Source organism: Heteronotia binoei, chromosome 2, assembly GCF_032191835.1.
Source record: "Heteronotia binoei isolate CCM8104 ecotype False Entrance Well chromosome 2, APGP_CSIRO_Hbin_v1, whole genome shotgun sequence".
NCBI classification, from domain to species: domain Eukaryota; kingdom Metazoa; phylum Chordata; class Lepidosauria; order Squamata; family Gekkonidae; genus Heteronotia; species Heteronotia binoei.
The window spans coordinates 121136082-121144646 of record NC_083224.1 but is presented as its reverse complement, the minus strand read 5'-3'; the positions used below and the strand labels follow the sequence as shown (position 1 = coordinate 121144646).

Sequence of the window (8565 nt, the reverse complement as noted above, 5' to 3'; positions counted from 1 at the left end):
CGAGAAATGGGTTTTTCCATCAAAAGCAATTATCATCAGCTGGACTTTCTTATATGATTAGTTTTAATAATGATATTAACATTTTCATCTTAATATTTGAAAAATAATATATGGTATGTTTCAGAAAAATTATATATAGCCTCTTTTGTTCCTCTTTTGCATATACCCCCAATAGCAGTTCCACACAGTACTGCACAAGCAACTTTTAAATGCCCTTCTAGCCATGCAATGGTCCTGCCACTCAGAAACATCAAACCAAAATCTTCACTGTGCATGCCTAGCCTCTTGCTAGTAGCGACCTGTAATTACTAGTTTACATCCAGCAGATCAGTGCAGTACAATTTATTTATTCAGAAAACAAGTGCCTGTAAAGCATCACAGAAAACACACACACACAACAATGATTTCTATCCATCTGTGAGTTCATCTGATTAAACTGTATTCTGATGGATAATAGTTTCTTAACAGCTAGCTTTAATCTTCTGGATTAATTTCAAGTAGCCACAACCAGAAGAACTGCCTGTACCTTTAAAGGTTTTGGAACACTGAAGTGGAAATGTCTCCCATGCAATACTTGAAAAATCCATTTGCCTGTTCTTTCATGCCAGCCATAGAAAGGAATTTCAAAGATGTATCCCACAACTGAGTAGGAGAGAAATGTGAATCAATAGTTCAAATATTAGGATAAGTAGCATTGGCGCTTCTTTCAGTTTAACTGCTTCTAAGTCCTTAATATTGTAGACAGGATCTTATGGTATGGACCAGATAACTGTTCTCTAGCTAGCATATAAAAGAACTGAAGATGGTCCATTGAATGTCTTGAAAATGTACTGGTGTTACCTTGAAACCGAAACGGTTTTGAGCTGTTCATTGAACCAGCTTGTGATGTCCAAAAAAAAGATGCTGCAATGTTCTCAAAATGTTCTGTTTCACTATAGCCCATTCTCAAGCCATGTTCTCTTGCTACAATAGATTTCAGAAATCAGGCTATAAAAGCCAATCCCATGTCATAAACATGTAAAGATACCTACATACACACTGTACAGTAAAGACCAACAAAACTTATTAGCATTAGCAATTTTTTATTTTCCTTTTTTGTTGCATAGGAAATGCAGTACTTGCTTCCAGTAATCGTATTGTAATGTGAGAGGGTGGTAGCACTAATGGTTGAATACAAGAGTTAAACTAATCCACACCAGCTCAAAAAACCTGCAGAGATTTAGTTGAAAAAAGAATGGATGCCCACAGTGATTCTCAACCAATTGCAAATTTTCACAGAACATAGTAAAACTGAAATGATAACTATGAGAGTCAATACAAAGATTCTAGAGGCACAAGGGGCCCGATTCATAAAGAAAGGTGAAGACACAGGGGTATTAACATGGGGATAATTGGTTTTGGAACACATTTTTCACATGTCCAGTAGAAGTGCTTTGATAACACTGAACTGAAAATGAACATCAAAGGATATATCTGCTAGAACTGAGCATGTTAGCTGGTGAATGCCTAATTGTGCAAAGAAGCCAACAGCAGGTGCATCAGAGGCATTTTTTGTTAGATGAATGTTCCTACTAACATATTTTGCAAGCCTGCAAAACTACAATTTCCTGGTTTCCTACAGCAAAAACAAAAGAGAAGAGTATGGGATCCTGCACCCAGCCACATGCTTTATTGAATGTTTGTGCTCTCCAATACTACATTAGATCACTTCTGTACTCTGAATTGACAAACTTTTCTGTGTTTTGCCTACAAGTTAGTCTTGTCCTTTAAACTGACTATTCTGGCATTCTTCCTTTCTAGCTTGGGAAAAAATAACTGATTTGAAGGATGGCTATACATGAGGATGCAGGATTGCATGGATGAAATGCCAAGTGAAATCCTGAACTGAGAATGGTCTTTGCTCAAGGACAGAACCTGAAAGGAAGTGCAAAATATATGCAAAATCTCCAGATTTTTGTATGACCAAGAGAATTATACTTTGCTCAACAGCACAGTAAAACATCTCATATCTGTGTAAAGTGCAGAATGAGGGTGCACTCATCAAAATATTATCTCTCTTGGTCTCCTTCTCCCTTATTCATGTCAAGGGATCTAGATATTGTATGCATAGGATAAGTCTTGCTTCCCTTAAGTCCCTTGATAGACACAAAATCAATTTCTCACAACATGCTGAAGTTTACACTTGGCCAGGGGTAGGGGATGAAGGAGAGCTCATATTTCAATTTAAAAATACACCCAAATCCTATGTTAATGCCAAGTGACCATTCATGAATCGGGCCCAAAGTTCATACAGAGTTTTCTTTTGAAGAAAATAAAGTTACAGTGGTGCATGAAACTAAACAGCCATATGAGGTTGGATTTTTAAAGGTTCTTCAAAGATTGTTTTAATATGAGGAGGTCTGGTGTGAAGAAGGTCCAAGCATGGGTACCTGGTTTAAATACTGTCCATTAAAAAAACATTTTCAATGTCAGTTCAAAGTCTGAAAATTGTCCCTTAATTGCAATATTGTTCTTTCAGACTGAACTCCTAAAGTTCTTATGGAAGCTTGTGAGCAAAAATACCCTCACACATGGATTTCTGTTTTCAAACTCCATGCCTGCTTTCAAGAATAAAGAATGCCTCCTCAACACAAGTAATACTGAATTTTAAGCAAATGTGTATCTCTCCAACACACTGAAAACACCCAAAATCAAGAAAAAAAACAGAATTTGTGTTCTCAGTGAAATATCTTTAAACCTATCTGACAAGAACCAAGTCAGAAAAAAAAGACTAACATAACTTTGAGTAATATTCATACAGCTCACTAAGCATTATGGAATAGCATGCATTAATATTGTACGGTTATTTTACATCACCTATATCAGAAGATTCTGACAGACAGCGAAGGCTACTGGTGTAGAAAAATCTTACTTCAGAAGAGCAATATAATACAGATTTCACAGGCACTACATTTTTAATATATCAGGTATTATGCTGGTTTTCTTATACTTCTTTCTGTCCTAAAGCTGGCATTTATAATAATGACCAAAAAGGCAAAGGATTGACGTAAACGGAAACTAGATATCGAAGTTGATATATTTCTTTTTTTCTTTCAGATTTATATTAGTGCATAGTTCTCATGCAGATAAACACTGCTATGCATTTACATTGTTGGAAAGCAGAGTGAATTGAGCCCAAGTTGTCACATTTTTGTAAATCATTTTGCCAGCCTGTAATAGCACCATGTAATGGATTTGCATTAAACATTAAATTGATTTCAGAATTGGTGACACAGTATTCACTACAGTTAAGTGCTATGGAATAGCTTCAATGTTACCTGCTATATATCAAAGCAATTTTCATCCCATTGCTTTTTTATTGGAAAAAATAAAAGGGAAATGTATTCGATACTAATTAGACTATTGCACAGCCTTGGACTTGATGGTGGTATAGCCGGGTTTTACTGTCAAACAGTAATACATGCATTGACTTCAAGACAAAATTGGCTTTGTAAGCTTGATTTAATGGAAACCTTGCCTGGTAGGCAGAGTTCATTTCATGAGATCTCTCCCAATATCTCATGAAAGATGAGTTTAGTTTAGGTGCCATTGAAGCTCTCCTTACATTTTCATGCCGGTTGTGGTTTGCAGTGTTTGTTCTATGGAGGCCTTCTACCAAAGGAAAATAATTTTAAAAGATATTTCTAGAGACACAATGCAAAATATAGTACTGACATTCTTTGAAAAATCACAAGGGAAAAATTGTTTTATGCCATGTATTTGGGTTTTTTGTCTTTTTTTTGTCTGTGTGTGTGTACGGTAAATGTTAACACTGTTACTACAAAGCTGCAAAATATATGGAACAGAAAGGAAAGAGTGAAAGAAAACTAGATAGAGGGATTTTGCATATTCCTGTGGGCTGACTGAATACTGTGGAGTCAAGAAGCTTCTATTCCTTTACTCTCTTAAGAGAAGGAGCTAAGATCACAATACAAACAAAGTATACCCATGGTTCATTTTAGCCCATTTGTTGTTTTTTTTTAAAATACCCATAAATACAGTATTGCAGAGGTGTGCAGAATGACAACAGGTAAGGCTCAATTTTAAAAAGGGATAAAAAGAACAAATATTTAATAGCAGAGTCAATTCATGAAGACATATTATTGTTTTGATTGTGGGTAAGGAGGAAGAAGGGGGCAAAAGTTGATGTTTGTGCGTCTGATGGTTTTCAGAGAAAGGGTCACAAACAAAAACTGTTTACAAAAAGTAAATAAAAAGCAATTTCAAAAATGGGCAATGCAAATGCGAATCTGATTCTGATGTGTGACGCAAGCTTATTTTTCTGCCGTAGACTGCACACCCCATGCAGCTGTCTCCCCGAAGATCTCCATTCTCTATTCCATTTTGAGGAATAAAACACTGTTTGTTCTCCATACCTGAACAGATCTGAACTGCTGCATTTCTGCATAATAATAAGAGGAACCAAAATTCAATTTAGTGTCTTTAATACTTTACAGCCCCGTTGGTAAACACCCTTGACCACCTACCTAATGTTTAAAGCCTTTAAAACAATTTGTTTTATGCAATTCCGATCAAATTCCCTAACTTTACCATCTTCAAACTTAATACGATAAAACACCTTCAAAAATACAGCATATCTGTAATGTCCATTTACAATGGTTCTTCAGTAGCCTATACTTCTTAAGCATAGGAATATGCTATACTATTGCGAAGAGAAAAAAAATAACTGTATTTAAATACATACAAAAAGGAAACAGGAAAGTTTTTAACTTAAATCCAGTTCCCAAAGGGGAAAAAAAAGAGCAATTCTATGAATGCTGCCTTTATAACGAACAATCAGAAATTCCACTAAGCTAATTTGACAGAAATTTTCCTCATTTAAACAACATTACAAAAGTCCTGCATTATAAAATAGGGTAGAATAAATCAGTGTAATCAATAAAACTATACAACATACAAATTACATCGCTTCTGAGTGGGCAGCTTTGATTCTGTCTCTTTGCGGCCATGACTACGACATGCTCACTAAAAACAACTAACTGCCCAAACTATTGCTTAGTTTGTTTTGTTTTTTTTAAAAAAGGGTGCAATTTTGTTGTATATACAACCAATTTACTGGTAATACCTTGGCTTATAGCAAGGTTCTGACAAAATGTTTGTCTAGGCTTTTTTCCCTTCACTGTGAAGCACTGAAAGCTGCTAATTTTTTTATTTTTTATTTTTAGTGCACATATGTCTTAATAAAGTAATGCCCTGCTAAGTGCTATAGGGAAGGCAAACGATGCTGGCTAGTGGATGTGATACCATAATACTAACAATCACACAATACAACAGAGCGAATGACTACTCAACCACTTTTCTGATATATATGAAAATTCAAAACATTTTTTCCTTAAATAGAGAATAACCAGTAAACAATTTTCAGAACTTGGAAGTTTTAAAAACGTGCATATAAAAATGGGCATTATATACTTTTATTGAATGTGGATTGATTGCAATCTGCTAATAAAAATGGGTGTGGGAGCTGAAGAAAAAGGGAGGGCTTTTTTTAAGGCTTGCTTGTGAAAGGAACAGTTGTAAAACAAAATTTGCTTGAAGCAGGGTTCAGCTTAGTGCTTCACAGTTTGACTGCTTCTCTAAGAAGAGCCCTTCCTGCGTGTGCATTCAAAAATCACCCCCCCCCCCCAAAAAAAAAATTACAAACACCTAAAACACACTGCGTCAAGTGCAGTACTGACTTTGGTCAAATAAAAAAAAAAAATCAAAGAAAATTAAGAATTGCTAAGCTTTTCTTCTACATGATATAAGCAGGTATTGCATATTTTCATATATCTGGGAAAAAACAAAAACAAAAGGAAGACTCCAAATAAAATGTAAAATGCAGCAACATCCAAAAATACTGATAATCTAGCATCTACAGATCTCAGAATAGCACTGCCACTGACCGTACAGGACAACAAAACACTACCGCTATCTGTGGAAACGACTAACATTCTACTGAATTCTATGATGCTGAAACTGACAATGGCTGACATAAAAGTCACATTTACAAAAAAAGTGTCTCCAAATGCTTGACTAGGGAAAAAACCCTTTCAATATAGGAACATGTGCAACAATTCCACAAATAATCGCTATCCAGGGCAAGGCACATTGATATGGAATTTTTTTTTGTTTCGTGCAAATCAAGAAAACAAAACAAAAAAATAGTTTCAGGGAAAAGATGAGGAGCAAAGTGTCTTCCCAAGAAATTCAGTTTACTTGATTGTATAGGACAGTAGTAGAAACCCTTCTGAAGGGCCGAACAAACATAGTTTAAAGGCAAGTGCCTGGATTAGGGATTACAATATTGTGTCTTAATGCACTCTACTTTACCCTACATTAACTATATAAAAATTAGTTACTAACACTAGAACATGCAGAGACTTTCTCTGATTAGCTGGACTTGCCAACCAGAACGTATATATATGTATAATATAGGAAACTTTCTTAAAGTTGCATGGGAAGCAAAGGGGTGCTCCGCTGTCTGATAGGGAAAAAAAATTGCATTTTCTTGGATTTTTTTCTCTTTTTTTGTACAGAAGATACAGGACATTTGGGGTCCAAACTTTTTTTTTTCTAGGATGCCCTTCCTATGAACTGGCATAAGATGTAGAATCAACATTTTGTCAGTATTTCTGCTTTTACAATCCAGAAAAAAATACCAGTTCAGGGCCACATAGGCATTTCATTTTCTGGACAGCTATCTATTATTATCATCTCAAGGGTCACAATTCAATCCAGGGCTAGGTATGCTTAAACCCACCTAATGGGATGAAGGACACCTAATTCTGTGCTGAGTTGTAACCAAGGTATTTTGAGAAGTGATATTCCCTATATTGCTGGAAACACATAAAGTTTGTCAGAATTGGCATTATGTTATTATAGTGACTTTTAGTTTATAAAATTAACAGATATTATGATTTAATTTTAATTATGTGCTTTGATAACAGAAAATGATTAATTAGCATTTAATGTAGATAACATATTGTGGTAAAAGCACCATTAATTTTTGTTTTTTTTTTAAATTTCCTTCAGTTTTAAAGGGATACAAGTTTAACAATAAAAAACATAAAACGCAAAAATAGCTCCCCCTTTTTTCTTGCAAGGCTGTTTTTTACCCCAATAATTTAGAGTCCTGGGGTGGTAGGACTTGGAAAACAAAAATAGAATTTTCAACAATCTCTATCTTACAAAGATATTTAGCTATCCAATGAAATTGCACTTTTCTCAATCCAAAATTCGATTGTTTTGATTGATTCCTGTCAGTTCTATCAAAACAGACCAACTTCCCCATTTCCATGTGAAATTTTATGTAATTGTTGAAAATTGTCAAAAACATTTTATGTAAGTGCAGCATTTTAAACTTTTTTCTTTTTTTCTTGTGAATAGCAGTAGATTGATACTTTATATTTCTTTGCAACTTGAGTGAAAATCAACCTCTTGATAATGCTTTTATGATTCATGTTACCTAACTGCTGACTGTAAAATTAAAAAAAAAATCCTGATATGTTACAGAAAAAACATGCCCCATGTCTGTCCTGTAAACACTACATCGCAAAATTCAGCTACTACACAACTCATCATTTAAGTCTGTTTTTCATGATCTTTCAAGAAATTTCACACCTGTATGGGAAATAAATCAATGAAAATACTGTAAAACAACCAGGCAACATATGGAAAGTGTTATAACAGCAAGTCAGTAAGCAGCCAGCAGGCTAGTTCTACTACCCGGTCTCCCTAATGCTTACACTACCAATTGAAACACTTCAAAAATTATGAAGCCCAAACATTTCCAGCACCATATGAGAAATTACATCAGTCAGTAAGGTGTTCTTTTTAAAAAAAAAAATCCCCCCCCCCCCCCATGTTACGGCCTTTGTCAATCAACCATAACTTTTGCCATTTCTGAATATGATCAGTTTGCTGTTGATATCTGTTCTTCTCCCCTTCCATGGATGTGAAGTTACTTGCGCTGTGTTGCTGCTGCTTCCATGTTACAGAGTTGGGAAGGGGTCAGGTGGTCTGTCTGGTGGATGGTGGGAAGCTATGAGTTTTATCCCAGGTACCAGGACTGCATGAAAGAGATAAAAAAGAAAGGGAATAATTTTTATTATGTGTAGTCATTATCAAAGAAACCCTCATTTATTTAGACAATATGCATGCTGCCTCCCAGACCAACAATACTGGAGAAACTTCAAAGCATAACATCAGCTACAGAAAGTCAAAATGCAATCAATATTAACTTAAAATAAAACAAAACAAAATAAAATATACAAAAGCCAAAAGATTGAAGCAAAACAGGCAGAACCACAAAATGCTAACAAGAGTAAAAAGACACTATGGTAAGACTCCTAGAGGAAATCTACAAATAATATCAGACTGATTTGACTGTCGCATGGATCAAGACCAGTAAAGGCAAATGGTACTATGGCTCTGTCTTCCTTTGTCAGGTAATGAAACAGGAAATTTACAAATCATTGCATAACATGACAGATAATTTTTGTATGGCCAGTCAACCAACTGCTC

At 35.1% G+C, this 8565-nt stretch overlaps 1 protein-coding gene across 7 annotated transcripts in view; it reads right to left on the bottom strand.

The window, feature by feature from the left end:
- Positions 1–1062: 1062 nt before the first annotated feature.
- NFIA (nuclear factor I A) overlaps positions 1063–8565 on the bottom strand; it is a 933690-nt gene continuing 926187 nt past the window's right edge. For all 7 annotated transcript variants that reach the window (XM_060231906.1, XM_060231903.1, XM_060231904.1 and 4 more), the window contains one exon: positions 1063–8110. In XM_060231906.1, the coding sequence (XP_060087889.1) occupies positions 8093–8110 (18 nt within the window). In that variant the 3' untranslated portion in view covers positions 1063–8092. The remainder of the gene's footprint in view (positions 8111–8565) is intronic.